At 36.6% G+C, this 21,323-nt stretch overlaps 1 protein-coding gene across 1 annotated transcript in view; it reads right to left on the bottom strand.

The window, feature by feature from the left end:
• Nucleotides 1-9,203: 9,203 nt before the first annotated feature.
• The window catches only part of Iqcm (IQ motif containing M), a 352,279-nt gene continuing 340,159 nt past the window's right edge, over nucleotides 9,204-21,323 (bottom strand). The window contains exon 12 of the mRNA XM_021220812.1: nucleotides 9,204-9,307. Within this exon, the coding sequence (XP_021076471.1) occupies nucleotides 9,204-9,307 (104 nt within the window). The remainder of the gene's footprint in view (nucleotides 9,308-21,323) is intronic.

The raw sequence follows: 21,323 nt of genomic DNA, 5'->3' as shown, positions 1-21,323 counted from the left end.
CCAAGGAGCTGAAGGGGGATGCAACTCTGTAGGTGGAACAACAATATGAACTAACCAGTACCTCCTGAGCTTGTGTCTCTAGCTGCATATGTAGCAGAAGATGGACTAATCGGCCATCTTGAAATGTAAATAAAGAAAAATATATTAAATAAATTAATAAAAACTCTTTTGTTTTTGTGGATTATGAACAACTGTCAAGTTCTCAGAGTTTCAAAATTCTTATCAACCAACTATACAATAGTTACTTCTCTGATACAGTCACCTTGACCTCTGCAGAGATTTATAGGACTAATACTTAGGGCATCAAACAAGCTCTTAAATAAGACAAAACTACAATGTACATGCAAGAAAAACGTATAAATGGGACTATAGACAGTATGATATGCCAGTACATTTGACAGCTTACATACATATCTACAGTATATATCAAGAGCATTCAGTTTGAAAAGATGTAGCTTGACTTTTAAATATCCTTCTGTATTAATAAGTAACAATATGAACTAACCAGTACTGCTCTGTGCTCGAGTCTCTAGCTGTATAAGTAGCAGAAGATGGCCTAATTGGCCATCATTAGGAAGAGAGGCCCCTTGGTCTAGTAAACTTTATATGACCCAGCACAGGGGAAGGCCAGGGCCAAGTAGTGGGAGTGGGTGGGTAGGGGAGCAGGGGCGGGGGGTATAGGGAACTTTCGGGGTAGCATTTGAAATGTAAATATATAAAATCATAATAAACAAACAAACAAAAACAAACAAAAAATAAGTACAGCCTACATTATCTAGAATTATTCAGAAAACATGAAAAAGCAATGGGGGGGGGGACGGAATTAAAGAAAAAGGAAAGAAGAAGATCCTTTGACCAGGATTTCCAGTTGAAGAAGATGTAATGCTCCCTGTGGTGATTTGAATGAAAATGTCCTCCATATGCTCATTACACATGACACTATCAGGAGGTTTGGCCTATTTGGAGTATGTGTGTCCTCATTGGAGCAAGTGTATCACTGTGGCTGGCCTTTGGGGTTTCAAATGCTCAAGACCATCTCTTTATTTTCTCATTTCTTGCAACCTGCCAATCTGGATATTGAACTCTCAATACCTCTCCAGCACCAGGTCTGCCTAGATGTTATAATACTTCCCACCATGACAATTATGAACTCAAACTGTAAATGAAAAGTCAGGACCAATTAAATGTTTTCCTTTATCAAATACATGGAAGAGGAGGAGAAAGCAGGAAATAATCCAATTCAGGGCTGAAATCAACCAAGTAGGGAAAAAAAATATACAAAGAATCAACAATACCAGGAGCTGGTGCTTTGAGAAAATCAACAAGATAGATAAAACCTTAGCCAGATTAGCCAGAGGCCTCAGAGACAGTATCTAAATTAGCAAAATCAGTAATGAAAAGGGAAAAATAACAACAGAAACTGAAGAAATTCAAAACATCATCAGATCTTATGACAAAAGCCTATGCTCAACAAAACTGGGAAAACTAAATGAATCAGATGATTGTCTAGACAGATACCAGGTACCAAAGTTAAATCAGGGTCAGGTAAATGATGTAAACCATCCCCAAATCCCTAAAGAAATAGAAGCAGTCATTAAAAGTCAATTAACCAAAATAAGCCCAGGACCAGATGGGTTTAGTACAGAATCCTATCATACCTTCAAAGAAGACCAAATACCAATACTTTCAAACTATTCCACAAAATATAAACAGAAGGAACACTATCCAATTCTTTCTATGAAGCCACAGTTACACTGATACTTAAACCACACAAAGACCCAACAAAGAAAGAGAACTTCAAAACAATTTCTGTTATGAATATTGATGCAAAAAAAGAAAAACTCAATTAAACCTAATCCAAGAACACCTCAAAATGATCATTCACCATGATCAAGTAGGCTTCATGTCAGAGATGCAAGAATGGTTCAATAAACAGAAATCCATCAGTGTAATCCACTATATAAACAAACTCAAAAGGAAAAAAAAAACAACAATTATCTCATTAGATGCTGAAAAAGCATTTGACAAAACACAACACCCATTCTTGTTAAAAGTCTTGTAAGAACAGGAATTCAAGGCCTATACCTAAACTTAATAAAAGTAATATGCAGAAAACCATAAGCCAACATCAAACTAAATGGAGCGAAACATGAAGCAATCACACTAAAATCAGGGACTAGACAAAGCTGCCTTACTCACTCCCTATCTATTTAATATAGTACTCAAAGGTCTATCCAGAGCAATTAGACAACAGAAATGGATACAAATTGGAAAGGAAGAAGTCAAAATATCACTATTTGTGAATGATATGATAGTATACTTACAAAAATTTCACCAGAGAACTTCTACAGCTAATAACTTCAGCAGAGTAGCTGGATATAAAATTAACTCAAATCACTAGCCTTCCTCTACTTAAATGATAAATCAACTGAGAAAGAAATTAGGGAAATGACACCCTTCACAATAGCCACAAATAATATAAAATATCTTGGTGTGACTCTAACTAAACAAGTGAAAGTTCTATATGATAAGAATTTCAAGTCCCTGAAGAAAAAAAATTGAAGAAGACCTCAGAAGATGGAAAGATCATCTATGCTTGTGGATAGGCAGGACTAACATAGTAAAAATGCCCACCTTACCAAAAGCAATCTACAGATTCAATGCAGTCCCTATCAAAATTCCAACTCAATTCTTCACAGAGATAGAAAGAGAAATTCTCAAATTCATCTGGAATAACAAAAAACCTCCTAGGGAATCTCAATTGCTGACATCAAACTATACTACATAGCAATAGTGATCAAATAACAAAACAAAACAAAACAAAACAAAACAAAACAAAAAAACAAAACAAAACAAAACAAAAAAACCACATGGTATTGGTACAGAGACAGACAGGTAGATCTATGGAATATAATTGAAGACCCTAAATTAAACCCACACACCTATGGTCACCTGATCTTTGACAAGCCAAACCATCCAGTAGAAAAAAAGACAGCATATTCAACAAATGGTACTTGTTTGAGTGGCAGTCAGCATGTGGAAGAATGCAAATTGACCCATTCTTATCTCGTTGTACAAAGCTCAAGTCCAAGTAAATCTAGAACATCAAAAGTAGATACACTGAATCTAATAGAAGATAAAGTGGGAAAGAGCTTTGAACACATTGATACAGGGGACATTTTTCTGAAAAGAATACAACGGCTTAAGCTCTAAGATGAGCTATAGACAAATAGGATCTCATAAAACTGAAAAGTTTCTGTGAGACAAAACAGCAACCTACAGAATGGGAAAAAGATCTTTACCAACCCTGTATCCAATAGGGAGGGCTATCCAGAGAACCAAATAACCCTACTTTTAAAATGGGGTACAGAGCTAAACAAAGAATTCTCAAGTGAGGAATCGCAAATGGCAGTGAAACATCTAAGGAAATGGTCAACATCCAACATCCTTAGTCATCAGAGAAATGCAAATCAAAACAACCCTAAGGTTCCACCTCAGGCCAGTCAGAATGGCTAAGATCAAAAACTCAGATAACAGAAGCTAGTAGTGAGGATGTGGAGAAACAGGAACACTCCTCCACTGCTGGTGGGATTGCAAGCTGGTACAACCACTCTGGAAATCAGTCTGGCAGCTCCTCAGAAAATTGGAAATAGTTTTACCTGAGGACCCAGCTAAACCACTCCTGGGCATATACCTAAAAGATACAACAATATATAACAAGGACTCATGCTCCACTATGTTCATAGCAGCCTTATTTATAATAGCCAGAAACTGGAAAGAGCCCAGATGTTCCTCAACAGAGGAATGGATACAGAAAATGTGGTACATTTACACAATGGAGTACTACTCAGCTATTAAAAACAATGACTTTATGAAATTCGCAGGCAAATGGATGGAAGTTGAAAATATCATCCTGAGTAAGGTAACCCAGTCAGAAAAGAACATAAATGGTATGTACTCAATGATGATTAGATCTTAGGCAAAATGCTTGAAATGCCCACGATTACAACTTACAGACCATATGAAGTTCAAGAAGTAGGAAGACCAAAATGTGTATGTTTCAGTCTTACTTAGAATGGGGAACAAAATAATCACAGGAGCTAGAGGAAAGAGAAGATCTGGGAGGAAGAGAGGAGAGGGGGGGAAAGGGAGCCAGGGTCAGGTGTGGGAAGAGATGGGGGAGAAGTTCAGAGGGTTGGGACATTGAATGAAGGTGTATAACAGTGGGTGATAGGGAACGGGGCATAGCCACTAAATAGTCCCAGATGCCAGGGAAGCAAGAGGTTCTCAGGACCCAGCGGGGATGATATTAACTGAAATTCCCAAAAAAGGTGAGATAGAATCTTTAGAGACCATATCCAATGATTAGGCATGGCCTCCTGTTGAGATACCGGGCCAGCCACACATCTCAAAAATATTAACCTAGAATTTCTCCTGTCTAAAGGAAATGCAGGGACAAAGAATGGAGCAGAGACTGAAGGAAAGGCCATCCAGAGACTGATTCATCCCATCTGCAGAGACCAAACCCAGGAGTTACTGGTGATGCCAAGAAGTGCTTGCTGACAGGAGCTTGTATAGTTGTCCTCCGAGAGGCTCTGGCCAGAATATTATCAATACATGAGGACACTAGCAGCCAACCATCTGACTGAGCACAGAGACCCCAATAATCAGTTAGGGTAAGGACTGAAGGAGATGAAGAGGTTTGCAACCCCATAGGAAGAACAATAAAATCAAGCAACCAGACCACTACACCACAACCCCTAAGAGCTCCCAGCAACTAAACCACCACCAAAGAGTACACATGAAGGGACCCACGGCTCCAGCTGCATATGTAACAGAGAATTGCTTTATCTGACATCAATGGGAGGAGAGGCCCTTGGACCTGTGGAGCCTGATGTCCCAGTGCAGAGGAATGCTAAGGTAGTGAGGCGGGAGTGGGTGGGTGGGTGGGAGAGCAACCCCAAAGAAGCAGGGGGAAGTAGGAAGGGAAGGAGCACTTGGGGAGTGGAAACTGGGGAGGGGGATACCATTTGAAATGTAAATAAATAAAATAATCAATAAAAATAAGAGTTGCCATGGTCATGGTGTCTCTTCACAGCAATAGAAACCAACCCTAACACACTACGTATACTGATACAAGGTGCATATTTGAAGACATATATCAGGCAAAAAAAATATTAAGATTAAAAAATAATTAGATCACCAGAATATCACTCCAGAATTGCCTCACCAATATTAAGAATCTCAGTCAAAATTCAAAGCATAGTCATCTACCTCAAAATCACTCGGGTGCGATGTTTATGTGAGGAATCCCAGGAGTTCAAAGGTCTACACTTACTCTCTGACCCACATAGCTAATATCTACAATGTATGTGGTGTGGTTATAACAGTCTCAACAGTTTGTGGTTTGTTGATAGTATTTCATTGTTGTGAAAATACATGTTTAACACTGTGGAAAGAAAAAAAAAATTCAGGGAAGAGAAAAAAAAAGAAAACAGAAAACATTAGGAACAATTAGGAACAATTCTTTTGTTATTTTTCCAATTCCAAAATTGTATGTATTTAAATTGAAGTTTAAGAAATTATTTCAGAAAAAGCCCGCAGGCTTGAAAGAATCATGCTGAAGCCAGAACAGTTGTTGAAAGTTTTAACAAATCTATTTGAATTTTTATGGTTTAAAATTAATATCTCTCTCTCTCTCTCTCTCTCTCTCTCTCTCTCTCTCTCTCTCTCTCTCTCTCTCTCTCTCTCTCTCTGTTTGGCTTTCTTTGTGATCTCTCCAGTAGAAGACTCTTCAATCAATATGTTTTGATTATTTATACAGAAAAGTTTGGAGATGATGCAATTCCATGATCTTTTCCATTGCCCTGGCAACATCAGTTTATAAGGTTACTTTCTAAAATGTAACTGGGTAGTGTTCTAAGAAGAAACATTACCAAAATATAGCTGAAATTGTTTGTTTGTGATGATTTATTGAGTAATAAAAATGTATGACATAAAATAAAACCAAAATGTCTTCAATATCTATAAGTAGCTACCTAAGCAATAGAAAGAAGAGTGAGTTCCTTTAAATCAATGCTTGATGCTTTGAGGGTTTTGGTGATCTGTATAAGAAAATAACAAAAAAAATGAAGAATGTAGAAATGTAGAAATGACTGCATTCTTTGGATAATTTTATGATATTATAACAATAATCATTAATAATAATAACAACAAACTCAAGTGAAACTATTAGAAATAACTAGTAATAATTAGTAATAATTCTTTTACACTTAATAAGTAATAATTCTGGAGTTTTGTGAGTTGTGGTCTCTTGTTTCTGAAAATAATGGAGAACGCAGATTGTCTGCATCATCTGACAAAAATGTGCACAATCTTCTCCTGGAAGCAAAGCTAGACGATCTCCTGCCCTGCCCTCAAATATAGGTAGAACCAGATTACTAGTTAGTTCTCCCCAGTTAGTATTAACAGGTGTGGTATAGTCTGAGTTCTACTTGGAGTGACTAAGAAATGTGAATGCTTTCCCCACATGCTCACCATGTTTTAAGCCTAGATGCACAGAAAACAGTCATAGCTTTAAAGGATCTCCTTAGGACAGACTGGCCTGAATCCTGGGAGAGTGCTTGGCTCAGACCTTCTACTAACTCACACTGTGTATGAGTGTTTTTTCCTAAAAAAGCAGGATGCTTAGAATTAAAGGAAAAACTTTAGCATACCTGGAACTATGTATGAACAGAAAAGGTTGGTCTATTGATCTATGTTCTATAATGGTGTCGAACTACAGTTGAAACACTATAAATACGATAGCACTACCTACAGCTATAAGTAAACAGTTACAGAGAATTAGGAGTTTTGATTGTCTCTGTGCTTTGGAAATGAAGTTGGAAAGCAAAGTAATCATTCTTTTACACTGGAATTTTGTGAGTTGTGATCTCTGTTTCAGGTTCACAGAAACTTAACTTTCAACTGTTATAATATTTACATTAATTAATATAGAGTGATTTTTTTCAGAAAATATAAAAATAAAAATTATGAACAATATATAAAATAAAATGCAAACAATTTTTAAAAGATGTAAGAAACAAAATCTTGACCTTGCACATATCGGCCTGTCCTTATGGGTTCCTGTTTAGTTGGCTTAGCTATTTTAAAGATTATACTGCTCCAGCCACAGCAGTGCTTTAGAATTTAGCTGGGTCACAGGGACTTTCTCAGCACTCCGTTCTAATTTGCAGTTCTGCTATAATAAAAGCCATAAATATATTGCTACTGTCTAGACATTTTATCTGAAACAAGTGTCCTTTGTAGTCTCAAAGGACTTTTCCATTTTATTTCCAGTAAATCAAAGTATGTGAAGAGCTTCAGTTCTTATTAAGACATACCCTTCACAGTCCAGTGATTGCCAATTCTGGCAAGCCATTGACAGTTCATTTGCATATAACTGATGACTTCCATCAGGTAGTTGGCTCCAAAACACAATGGACATTTAGAGCACATCCAATATTTCTTCTTCTTTGATGAGCACCAAGTGCCAATTTTTCTACACAATCTGACGATTGAAAAGTGAAGTCTTCTCTCCCCGACCTTACACTGTCTTCCACAGTTTGAAGTGACATATTGCCAGTGGACTTAATGTAGGCCCACACTTCTGAAAGACATTCAGTAGCCCTACTGTAGTTTTTTGAAAACCAATGATAGTCTAAAGTAGGAGACAGAGATAATAGTGATCACTTTTTAAAGTACGTTTATATTCTTTCCCCAATGTTATATTCATAACTAAATTTCATTTTATTTTTATAAAGCACCTTTGATGTGATTTTATATTAATTAATTCCTATGGATAGGATTGCCATTCAGTTACTAAAATGATTATATAACACTTATTGGGAGATCTTATTTTTCAGGTCCATAAGAGACTTTGATCATAATTACATATTGTCTTTCTCCAAATATTTAGCTGTAGCAGTGGTGCAAACACAACCAATTTGTTATCTATTAAGCCAGTAACCAGAATCAAGGTTTCCTGCCATACTGAGACCTAAGTCATGTTTACATTTTCTTTTATGTTTGATTTCTGTTTTTAGTACATGGATAACAAAAAAATTCTCATTAAAGCAAATTTTATTGCAACCATTAGTAAGGAGACTATGTTTAATTTCATTCCATACATAATTATGTTTATATATTAGTCAGTCATCAGTGTTTTCTTCCCTGTTGAATGGAAGAGCTAAACTTTTCTAGTTAGACTGTCTTGTGGCTTCTAGGTCACCTTGGCTCTAGTTTTAGTGAGGCATAGACTTGCACAGTTTGTCACCATAACAAACACTTCCATGTGTATTTTCACAGTAAACTACCTAATGAAAGTGGCCTGAGAGAGCAAGGGGGTTAGAGAAGCAATAGATCAATGTTAAGCATGTTGAGAATGCAGAATGCTTGACATGGGTTATCACTCAGATTGTGTCTGTGTGTCACACAGACTCTGCTTGTCCACACCTGCATCCACCCTCATTCTCTAATCCCATCAGTGAAATAGAGTATGACTCTAAGAATAGATAGATGGATAAAACTAAACTCAGATTCTTAAGGAACTGATGGTGTAGACACGCATTTCAATTCTTGAAGCACAAAGACCAAGTAAACTCATGTATAGAGCATGTTGGAGGTCCACTCTTTCCTTTAAAATGAGCAATGCATGCAAGGAAAGAATACCAAATAAAGAAAAATGATCCATGATCTAGACACATTTTCAGGAACAATTCAGAGACTTAAGTGATAAAATACATGCTGACAAACTTGTGAAATATCTTGTTTCAGCGAAATATCACACGCTGATAGAATTTTTAAAGAATAAAAATGAACTAAAATTTTAAGATATCAGAACAGAGAATTTTGAAACTAAGAATTTTAAAGCTTGTAACCTTTATTAGCAGTTGCGCACAATAGACTTCAGTCCGATAAGAAGTGACACTGCACAGCTTTCTGTCATGATTAGCACGTGTTTAATGAAGAAGATAAAGACCACTCATCCCATCTTACTTACAAATGATGAACTAACTTGTCAACATCCCCTTTTGCTTATACAAAGATTTCACCCTTTATCCTGTCGACAGCAAATTATTCTGTGTTCATTACTAATAAGCAATTCTGAGGAGATAAGTTCAACTATTTAATGGAGCACTGTGTTGAAAAATTTATTCCAGTTCTCATGTTTTATAAAATTGTCTCATTTTCCTTTCTCTTATGGATCTAGCCACCAACTTGCCAACAGTCCGGATGTTAGCTCTCTTGAGTATTGGATGTCCATTCACTACAATAAAAGATATAGGATTACATTAATAATATCAACTCAATTCATACAATGGAAATACAATATGGCTTTTAAAAATCCTAATATATTATATGAAGTTAATTTTGGTTGTGCTACAGCATGCCAAAAAAAATGGGCACATTTTTTTCTCATTTCTATTGTATCACTTTTTAGATCTTGTCAATTGACTTTCCAAAGTCATTGTTGGCCTGAAGAGTTGAGAGAAGGTGCTGGAGAGAGGAGTCAATTGTGAAGAGCATTGCTGCTCTTCCAGAGGATCTCTATTCATTTCCCAGCACCAAAGTCAGGTGACTCCCCATGGGTGGTAACTTCAGCTCCCAGGAAACCACTACTGTCCTATGGCCTCTCTAGGGCCTCTGTAGGGCCTCTCTAGAGGTCACACAAGATATACTCACACATATAGACATAAATATAAATAAAATTAAATCTTTTAATAAGAGTTGAGAGAAATCATATCTGGAAATAAATTTCATTGACATATTGAATACTTGAAATAAATGAGATATAGTTTATTCAATCAAAAGAACAAATATATTAAAACTGATAGTATAATATTAATGCAGATACTTAATATAAGTCACTACTATTAGTGTGCCTGTATTTGGCTCATGTTTATCTGTATAGTTGTTCTGAAAGTTACGGGTCATATATTTACCAAAGCCACCATTATACATAGCAACAATTCACAAATAGGCATATGTAGCCTAATAACTCAGGTACTATAATTATTGTTAAACAAAAACATAAACTGCCAGGAAACTATTAGTTTTGAGGTTATTTTATGTTGCATACAGACTATGAACAACTTGCCCTATTGTTGTGTTCATGTAGACTTACACTGACATTAGCCAAAGGCCAAGCCTTATATAAGCAAAACCAAACAGTGACAGCGAAGTATCTGATCAGGAATAGCTATAAAAATAGACAAGTAGACCACAGGTATGTGGAAAGATATCATCCTCATTTATGTAGAAATAGTTAGTACCAAAAAGGCTAAAAAGGCTAAAAGAGGTAAATGTTGGTGAAGGTGTGGATAAGGAAAAGTTTAAACTCACTGTGCAAAACAGAACCATGGTTCTTAAAGATATTAAAACCAAAACTATCTACCTTAGGATGCAGCAATCGCTCTTCTATGCACACAATCAATGATGTGTACATAACCAGTGAGTGGAAATTACCACATTACTAGAAGAATATCTGCAGCTTCATATTCACTCACTGCAGCACTATTCAGTACTATTAATAATGGTAAAATAAAAGCACAAGTGTCTAACCAGCACACAGTGCAAAGTCAATATGTTGAAATGTTAAATCTTTGACAAGGAGACCCTGATATTTGTCACAAAATGCTATAACAAATAAACCAGAAGTTGGAGGACATTGTATTACATAAAATAATTTTACTTATGTGTAGATTCTTTTAAACTTCAAATATAGAAAGATAGAAAGTAATTCTGGACCCAAGGAGTGTGAACATAGGGAATAGGAGGGTACAGCTCACTGGTTAAGAACAGCAGAGTTGAAGGATAAAGGCATGTGAGAAGATAATGTACAGCATGAGAGTAGTAATTAATAAAATTGCACCACACATTGGATTCCTGCCAAATGAATAGATTTTAGCTGCTTTTGTCAAAAACAAAAAGCAAGTGAAAAATGGATAGGTCTATGAGATGATGGGCATTTTAATTTGCTTGGCCAGAGTTACCATTTTGCTGTCCACATATACCCCACAAAATTATGTTGTGTACCTTAAACATGCATAATAAAATCTATTCTACAAATATACAAGTTAGAATACATTAGGATAGTTTATAAAATAATAAGGCTTAGTGATTACTCCCCCTGTGCTTGTATGAAAACTATACCCATTAGGGTCCTAATTGATGCACTTACCTGAGAGGGCCATGCATTATACATGTAATTTTAATTATAAAATATTTCTTACTGTAAACTTTTAACAATATGCAATGTCAAATATGCATCTCATCACGTGAACAAGGGACATTGCGTTTCCCACTTGATATTTCTATAAATTAAACCAATCTATAAAATCTATTAATTAAAAAGAAAATATGACTCACATTTAGCAAGTATTCAAAATAAAGTTTGAGCATTATTTTTTGAGTACTATGATATTATAATATAGATCTTTATAAGAAATTTCACTGACAGTTGGTTAATAGGCTGTTCATAAATATTTAAATTAAATCACCATTTCCCTGTAGTAAACATACAAACATAAATACATAAGACATAGCTTTAATCTTTCAAATTAATAATTCTTAACCTTCATCTATGTCATATGGCTGAAAGAGTCACAAAATAATCTTTTTGATTAAAAACAGTTAAATTCTAGGTTTCTGTCTATACCCAGAGCTGATCCTGTGCCACAGCGCTCCATACCCATATACCTTCAGAAGAAAGCTGGTCTCACAGGAGTGCCAACACGCCTGTGAACACAGGTAAGACCACCACTTCTGCTCAAATTCCTGGCCCAAGAAGGACCCACCAGTACCATCAGGACACAGGAACCAAGGAACAGCAGAGAACAGGATCCTTCTGATTTCCATCTGCACCCCAGAGCTGACCCTATGCCACAGCTCTCCATAGCCAAATGCCTCCTGGAGAGAACTGGTCACCCAGGAGTGCTGACACACAGGCTTGCAGGAGAAACAAGCCACAGTCAGAGACAGCAAGACCAACTAACACCAGAGATAACCAGATGGCAAGAGACAAGGGCAAGAACATAAGCAACAGAACCCGAGGCTACTTGACCTCATCAAAAAACAGTTCTCCCACCACAGCAAGCCCTGGATATCCCAACACACTAGAAAAGCAAGACTCTGATTTAAAGTCTCATCTCATGATGATGATAGGGGACTTTAAGAAGGACATTAATAACTCCCTTAAAGAAATACAGAAGAACACTGGTAAACAGCTAGAAGCCCTAAAAAGGAAACATAAAATCCCTTAAAGAATTATAGGAAAACATAATCAAACAGGTGAAAGAATTGAACAAAACCTTTCAGGATCTAAAAATGGATATAGAAACAATAAAGAAATCACAAAGGGAGATACCACTGGAGATAGAAAACCTAGCAAAAAGATCAGGAGTCAAAGATGCATGCATCACTAACAGAATACAAGAGACAGAAGAGAGAATCTCAGGTGCAGAAGATAACATAAAAAACATTGAAATTGAGAGTCAAATAAATGCAAAATGCAAAAAGCTCCTAACCTAAAACATCCACCAGAACACAATGATAAAACCAAACCCAAGGATAATAGGTGTAGAAGAGAGTGAAAATTCCCAACTTAAAGGGACAGTAAATATCTTCAACAAAATTATAGAAGAAAACTTCCCTAACCTAAAGAAAGAGATACCCATAAACATATAAGAGACCAAATGCACAAAACAAATAAAGAATATTAAAAGCAGTAAGGAAAAAAAGTCAAGTAACATATAAAGGGAGACCTATCAGAATTACACCAGACTTCTCACTAGAGACCATGAAAGCTAGAAGATTCTGGGCAGATGTTGTACAGACCATAAGAGAACACAAATGCCAGCCAAGGCTACTATACCCAGCAAAACTCTCAATTACCACAGATGGAGAAATCAAGGTATTCCATGAGAAAACAAATGTACACAATATCTTTCCACAAAGTCAGCCCTACAAAGGATAATAGATGGAAAATGCAAACCCAAGGAAGGAAACTATACCATAGAGAAAGCAAGAAAGTAATCTATCAACAAACCCAAAAGAAGATAGCCTCACAAATATAAAAAGAACATAAAAAATAACAGGAAGCTGTTCAATTCTGAACATCTATGCTCCAAATGCAAAGGCACCCACATTCATAAAAGAAATTTACTAAAGCTCAAAGCACACATCACACCCCACACAATAATAGTGGGAGAATTCCCCAAACCACTCTCATGAATGGACAGATTATGGAATCACAAACTAAACAAAGACACATTTGAAACTAACAGAAGCTATGGACCAAATGGATTTAACAGATATCTATAGACCATTTCATCCTAAAACAAAAGAATATACCTTCTTCTCAGCACCTCATGGTATCTACTCCAAAACTGATCATATAAGCAGTCACAAACCAGGCCTCAACAGATACAAAAAGATCGAAATAATCCCATGCATCCTATTAGATCACCATGGACTAAGGCTGGTCTACAATAGTAACAAAAACAACAGAAAGCCCACATAGACATGGAAGCTGAACACTCTATTCAATGATAACTTGGTCAAGGAATAAATAAAGAAATTAAAGACTTTTTAGAATTTAACGAAAATGCATATACAACATACCTAAACTTATGGGACACAATGAAAGCAGTAGTGCAAGGAAAATGCATAGCCCTGAGTTCCTCCAAAAAGAAACTGGAGAGAGCATACACTAGCAGTCTGACAGCACACCTGAAAGCTCTAGAACAAAAAGAAGCAAATACACCCGAGAGGAGTAGACAGCAGGAAATAATCAAACTCAGGGCTGAAATCAACCATGTGGAAACAAAAAGAACTACTCAAAGAATCAAGCAGATCAGGAGCTGGTTCTTTGAGAAAATCAACAAGATAGATGAACCCTTAGCCAGACTAACCAGAGGGCCCAGAGATACTATCCAAATTAACAAAATCAGAAATGAAAAGGGAGACATAACAACAGAAACTGAGGAAATCCAAAACATCATCAGATCCTACTACAAAAGCCTATATTCAACCAAACTGGAAAATCTGGATGAAATGGAAAATTTTCTAGACAGATAGCAAGTACCTGTTAAATCAGGATCAGGCAACCATCTAAACAGTTCCATAACCCCTAAAAAATAGAAGCAGTCATTAAAATTCTCCCAAGCAAAATTAATTAATTAATTAATTAGAAAAATAAAATAAAATAAAAAAGCCCAGGAACAGGTGAGTTAAATACAGAATTCTATCTGATCTTCAAAGAAGACCTAATACCAATACTCTTTAAACTATTCCACAAAATAGAAATAGAGGGATCACTATCCAATTCATTCTATGAAGCCACAGTTATACTGCATATTTTCCCTTGGAGATGGAAAGGTTTCTGTCTAGTCAGGGACCTGTCACTATTTCCTTTCACAGAGGACTTCATAAAATTTGTTTTTCTACTTCTATCATGTTTAATGTTCCAAATAGATTTTTAAAACTGGTTGAGTTCATATTACTTTTATCTTCAGAAGATATTGTATATATTTAAGAAGTATTTAACTATTATAAATTATTTTTGATGACTTAAAATGTCAATACTGAGATGTGCATTTTAAAATAAATTTTATTAGTTCAATTAAAATAAATAAAAATAAAAAAAGTCAAATTCTAAATAAAATGTTAAGTGCATTTTAATTTTGTTGCTAAGCTGGCAGATAAGGAAGACAGTGAAGCCAACACCAATGTGAAACCAGTAGCATCAGTAGGTGATTGATGGGTAAAGACAGCATTTCAGCTCAGGGTTTTCTGGGAAACACTAGGTATCTGAATTACGGTCTATGAGGGGAACATGGAAAGGAGGTTGGGCACAGGTGAGACCACCCCAGAGGTGACACCTCAGAAGATCATATCATAAAAAAAAAAAGGTGAGGAGGTAGGATAGGATGGGAAGAGGAGACTGAGGAAAACGAGGAAAGATAAATGAAAACTTCAAAATCAGAAGATACAGGAAGCCTCCTGTTTCCTATTATATGGGCAGACAGACTCAACCTCCAAAGCTAAACCTGGCTGCATGTTCTAGCCCATATCTCTTGTGTGGGCCTCAAATGCCTCAAATTTAAAATCTGCTTGGTTCTAAGAAGAAGTGAAGAAAGCAATTTCAACCAAGATAACTGAAATATTATGTCATTGAGCATAATTCATGAAATCCCCGATGCATCATTGTTTTCTAAGAAGAAACAGGTTATATGGCAGTTTCTGCAACACAACATCAGTTTAAAAAGTCATACACATAGCAAAGTGTGAAATGGTAACATCAAAATAAATTGTACGATAAGCATTGAGCTTTATACTTTTCTTTGTATATATATACAATGAGCATTTCAAATAATTAAGAAATAATCAGAAATCAGATATTTTGTTTATACTTTAATAAATTAAAAGATTGCAAGTTTTGAAATACTTAAATGGAATAGAGTATTACAGTGTATATTATTTTAAGCTGTATTCTTAGAAATATGATATTTTATTTTCTTTCTCAATAATTAAAAGTTACTCTGCCTTCTATTTTTTTTAACTACCTACAAATTATACATTAACAATTCTATCTTCATCATGCAAAATCCCTGGCCTTTCCATGGATATATATTATTCTACAGCAGTGACTATTTGATTTTACAATTTTATAAACCTTTACCTAGTGACTTGGAAAGAAGAAAAAACAGCTTGTGTTCTAAAACATATGATTTAGATAGGTTATGTACTATCTATTGGGTTGAATTTTCAAAGTTCATGGTAAGAGATATTTTCTGGGGTCATTGTAGATCTTGGTTTGTTTCCTAGAACAAAGACAATCTGAAAGTAAAAAATTTATAAACATGATTTCATATGACTTAGCTAAAAAATGAAATAGTCCCTAATGTAGCAATGTGGTCTGTCCTATTAGAAGGTAATCAGAGGCAGTGCATAATAAAATCAATATCTAAGACAAAAAGATGTATTTAAATAATTATGTTAGATTTTTAAAAGTAGAAAATGTTAAGATTTTAACTTGTATGTATCATTGGATTTCAGAAAAACCAGCACTCTGAGCAGTGATGGAGCAGATTGTCAAGAGCTATAACTGAAAACACCAGGAAACAAACCTCTTTGGGCAGAAAAATTCACTCAATAAGAGAATAATGATCTGAGTGCTCCATCTCTAGTTCTACATGAAGGCACTTGGTAGTTGGTCCTTATGCACTCTGAATGGTTTCTCTGTATTTTGGATAGTTTATTCCTATATTCATCTTCTTCTCTTCCCATGTATAGGGACATCTTGAACACTGCATTATGGGAGGAAGGCTTTAGTGGGAAAATGAAAAGAGGCAAAAGACCATTCTCCTACATGATGGCAGAAGAGACAAACATATCAGTGATCCAAGTGAAGTGACAGTGGTAAACAGGCAGGAAAGATATTTGTTCCTTCACTGGGTTGGCTGTAGTCCACGTGACTCACTGGAACATGTCCTTAGTGGGTGAAGGTGGCAATGGAGGCACCAACAAAACTTCGCCAGGCTCCCTAAGCTTCAACATGACATCACGAGACAAGGGTTGGGTGAGTAAGTACTGAGCACCGAGAATTTGCAGTTCTGTGTTGTAGTCTAGAGTGATGCATTGCTGAGCAAGTGTGAACTGAGGTGTCTGAGAGAAATCATAACAATCACCAAGGTTATGGGAATGGCTTCCGATAGACCACACACTCACTCCTTCATAGACTTACAGATATGTGTGCACTCATGGATGTGAGGTATTGTGAAATATTAAAACTTTGTCTCTCATGGATCATTGCCTCTAGCTCCTCTGCTGGAGACGACAGTGGCTTCCTAAGGATGACTCAATAGAAATCACCTCATTTCTGATGTTTGCCAAGTTTAACAAAGACAAATCTGTAGCATTTAATAAATATTTCATTTTGAGCTTTTAAATGTGCAAAACTGGAAAACATATAGGCACTTAATAAACCTTAATTCATCCTTTGAGAAGGGCTTAATAATTCTGTGAATCCATACACACACTTCCTTCAAGTAGAAAAATCCAAGAACAAAGACAAGTAGATTTCAAGAAGGAAGTTATAAAAGACAAACAAAGAAAAACTTATGAAATAAGCTTTCCACTTGAAAGAGTATAGCTTCCTGCCACATGTGTGGCATTTAGGGATCTAGGAAGTGAGAGTCTGGAGGACTTGGCACATGGGCCATACAGTGAGAAGATTCTGTGATGACATGAGAACTCTGTCGAAATGAATGGAAATGAGAACTGAAGAACAGACTAATGGAGACCAAAAGAGAACCATGTTGGGCTTTGAGAGTAGCCTAGGCTCCATTCCCCCTGGCTTCTTGGCCTGGGGAAAGAAAAAAGGAAGACCACAATGATATGAAGTGTGTGCCTATTACTAGGATGGTGAAGGACTAGGAAAGTTTGGTTATAGACTTCTTAGAAAAGCCAGACCAGGGAATATATCCAGCCAGGCTTCTGCATTCTTACAAAACAAACTGATCTCCACATGGTAAAAGGAAATAGAATGTGGCTATGAAATCTCAGGAGGGATCCTGCGCATTCTGAGAGGACTAGCTGACCAGAACTGACTCAAGATTAAAAAAGAGAAGTGAAAACAGGTGCAAGCCCTCAACTCCAGTGATCTTGGCAGATACCACAATGATGTCACTGAAGGGCTGCATGGTCCAAGCAACATAGGCTACAGTATAGAGAAGGTTAGCGCCAGGAATGCCAGAGCTATGAACCACTCAATAGATGAGAGGAAATGAGGGGGCAGGCCTCTTATGAAGGGCTGTCAAAAAGAGGGCAGAATAATGTGTTAGTAACAGGAACAATATACAAGCACAAAAGCTGACAAAATAGTGAGATGAAGAGGAAGACCAATTACCAACAGGAAAATGTGCTATATATTCACTCCCATTTCATACTTAAGACATGAAAATTACTTCCAGAGTGAAAGCAAGTCCAAGAATATGGACAGGAAGACACTCCAGAGGAGTTTGGAGGAAAACTGGAGACAGAGGTAAAACATGGACAGATAAGATTGCAGGTACATTTAGAGACGGGGAGAGAGGGGAGAAAGAGGGGAGAAAGAAGGAAGGAGGAATTTACTAACCGACCTTTTTGGCAAAGCCGATACTGGCCCAGATCTTAGCTTCTAAATATCATTTACAATAAAACAGCTAATGGTCCTTGGAGAAATAGACCATTGGAAGGTTAACACCAAATGAGCCTGCAGATAGGGGTAGTGCCAGACAATAAGGAAACAGTCAAATTCCAGAAGGAAAGCATGTCAAGAAGACACAGGAGCATAGCTGTAAAAAATAGCTAAGTAAATACAAATACTGTGTAATGATATTAATAAAAAATGATAAAATGAGACCATTGCACAACATTTCTTTAAAATGTGTAATGTCGTCCATCTCTGGAAGGAAAATTTTATTACTAACCCATCTCTTCCCCAAATTGGAATGAACTGAGTTTTGTTGTTTATTTATATTTTTTTAAAAATATTTATTTGCTGTGACGTTCATCTAACATGACACACATGTGAAGGTCAGAGGACAGTTTGCAGAATAGTTCCCTATGTCGATCATGTGGGTCCCAAGAGGTCACTTCCCTCTGTCTACTATATAGGTCCTAAGAGCTGAACTTAGGGTGACAAGTTCCTTTAGCAGCTAAGCCCATTCCAAAACATTAACTGCAGATAGAGCAGGCCCATCCTTAGAAGAGTAAGGCCTGGTAAGTGCCTCGCCAGCTGAGCAACCCACAACAATGACATCATCCATAAGTCACACTGATAGGCGTTTCTAACGCTTTAACTATTGTTTCTAATATATAGTCCCTGTGTCTCTTTTTCCAACCTCATAGAGTTTTTACTATCTCCTATAACAGCATGGAAAAATCTATTTTATGAAAAATACATAATGTCAAAAGAAGTAAAGCAAAGAAATCGAAGAGATGTCTGAAGATACATTTAAAAACATGCATGACTTGAAGCTGACTGAAACAGCAGCAGATACTCTCAGCCAAACATTGGACACAGGTCAGGGACTCTCACAGAAAACTTGGGGGAAGGATTGATGGCCCCAAAGGGGATAGAAACTCCACAGGAAGACCAAAAGAGCCAACTAATCTGAACCACTGGGAGCATTTCAGGAATCACCAGCCAAAGAGCATACATGGGTCCCCTGCAGTATGTATCAGACAGTGTAGCTCAGTCACCAAGGATGCCTTGACTGGCCACAGTGGGAGAGGATGCACCTAATCTTCTAAATACTTGACATGCCGGGGTCTGGAAGATACCTAGAGGGGGTTTCACCTTCTCAAAGGAGAGGGGAGGGAGCCTGGAAGAGGGACTCTGTGAGCAGGGACTGAGAGGGGAGTAGCAGTTGTGATATAAACAAACAATCAAATATGGCTTGATAAGTAGATCATAAAAGAAATGGATTCCTTATAAAGTCCTCTAATTTTTCTTCATGTTTAGATGTTTTTAACAATGAGATGTTAGAAACAAAATACATAAGGAACTCATAAACACATGAGATACTTGTATATTTTGTCAATCAAAAAATAAATTTTTGAATAAGAGTAAAACAACAGTGAGAATAATTCTTGCCATGTAAAAGGTTTACTCTGTGAAGGCACGGTGGTGAGTGCTGACCTCAGTTACCTCGGCATTCCTTTCTACTAGTGGTAGTCCTCACAGGAAATGCAGGCCCATCTGTGACTTGCTTCACTGGGCTGCTGACAAGGCTTTAGTCACTTGTGGATTTCAGATGCTTGGCAGTAATTCATGGAAACCAGTTATACTGAAGCTACACTGCATCTCATTCTTTGCTTTTAGCTGTGTTTGCTTTGTGTCTTTGAGTCTTCAGTAATTCGCTCTATTGTCTCATTACACTAGTCCCTTGGACCAATGCCTTAAAGTGAACTGACGGTTTAGTAAATTGCTTAATGATGCTTTTCTTTCTTCCCCATGACTTCTCCTGTGTCCCTTCTCATTCCTCAAATCCATGGTCATTTTAAGGATTATTGTTGTTGTACATATGTATATGTATAAATACGTAAACACAGCTCACTGAGTCTGATTAATGCCACTTGTATGTACATAACTACAGAATTGACTACTTAGCATTTGATAACCAATTAGGAAGCTCATTCTTGACTTATTTAATCTCTCTGCAGTGTGTTGCCTGTAGTTCTTTGTCTAGGGTGAGGCCCTATGAACTTTTACCCTCTTGAGTTAATGTGTCTATTCACATTGTCACTGGTCAAGTCTTATTTAAGCAGCCATATTCTTAGGAAGGAGGTACCCTTACAATTTAAAGGAAAATAACAATTCATAAAATGTCATATATATTATTTTGTCTAGGATAATATTTGCTTTTTTATGCCTACATTTCAAAGGTCAGAACCAGGCTGGGCAAGGTAGCTCACAACTGGAATCCAGCACTGAAAGGCTGAGGCAAAAAGATCACCATGAATTTGAGGTTGAACTAGAGTACTTAATAAGTCCTCAGATAGAGTGGAACCCTGTAGTCACCCCTCCTCCCTTGGACACCACACCCACCTCAGTTCTACAAACTACAATGCTAATGGTGACTAACTTGAAAGGTAGCAATCCACAGAATGTAGAGTTAAGATTCCATTTTCCTTCAGTTTGAAAGTGGCACAAACAGACTATCTCTCTATGTCATGCTCATTCTCTGTGCCCTCCCCCCGTCTCCCTGTCTCTCCCTCTCCCTGTCTCTCCCTCTCTCATGTCCCTACTCCAAGTCAGCCTTTCACTCTCTCCACTCCCCTAATAAACCTCTTGAGTTAACAAACAAATGAACTGACTCACTAAAATGAAAGTACTAATTTATTTTTATTTAAAATAGAAATTTTAAAAAATGACATAGAATAGGTAGTTTCCATTCTTTGAGAAATTTTGAGACTCCCCTAAGCTAACCATCATAGCTCTTTTCTACTACTTTGTTACAAATAAATATTTTATGAATAAGAATGGGCCATCTTTCCCTCTACACATTAATATCTACCTTGCCCCACTGGTGTTTCAGAAGGAATAATGCTGAAAGGATCATTCTTACTTTTTTTTTAAAATTTTTAGATTGTAAATTTATTGAGCAAACTGTTTTTTTTTTTTTTTTTGGTTGTAGATTTTCTTTTTTTTTATTATTATTATTTTCTTTATTTACATTTCAAATGCTATCCTGAAAGTTTCCCATACCCCTCCCCCCACCTCTGTTCCCCTACCC

The sequence above is a fragment of the Mus pahari genome, chromosome 20 (genome assembly GCF_900095145.1).
Source record: "Mus pahari chromosome 20, PAHARI_EIJ_v1.1, whole genome shotgun sequence".
Lineage (NCBI taxonomy): Eukaryota > Metazoa > Chordata > Mammalia > Rodentia > Muridae > Mus > Mus pahari.
This window is presented reverse-complemented; position numbering and strand designations above follow the sequence as displayed.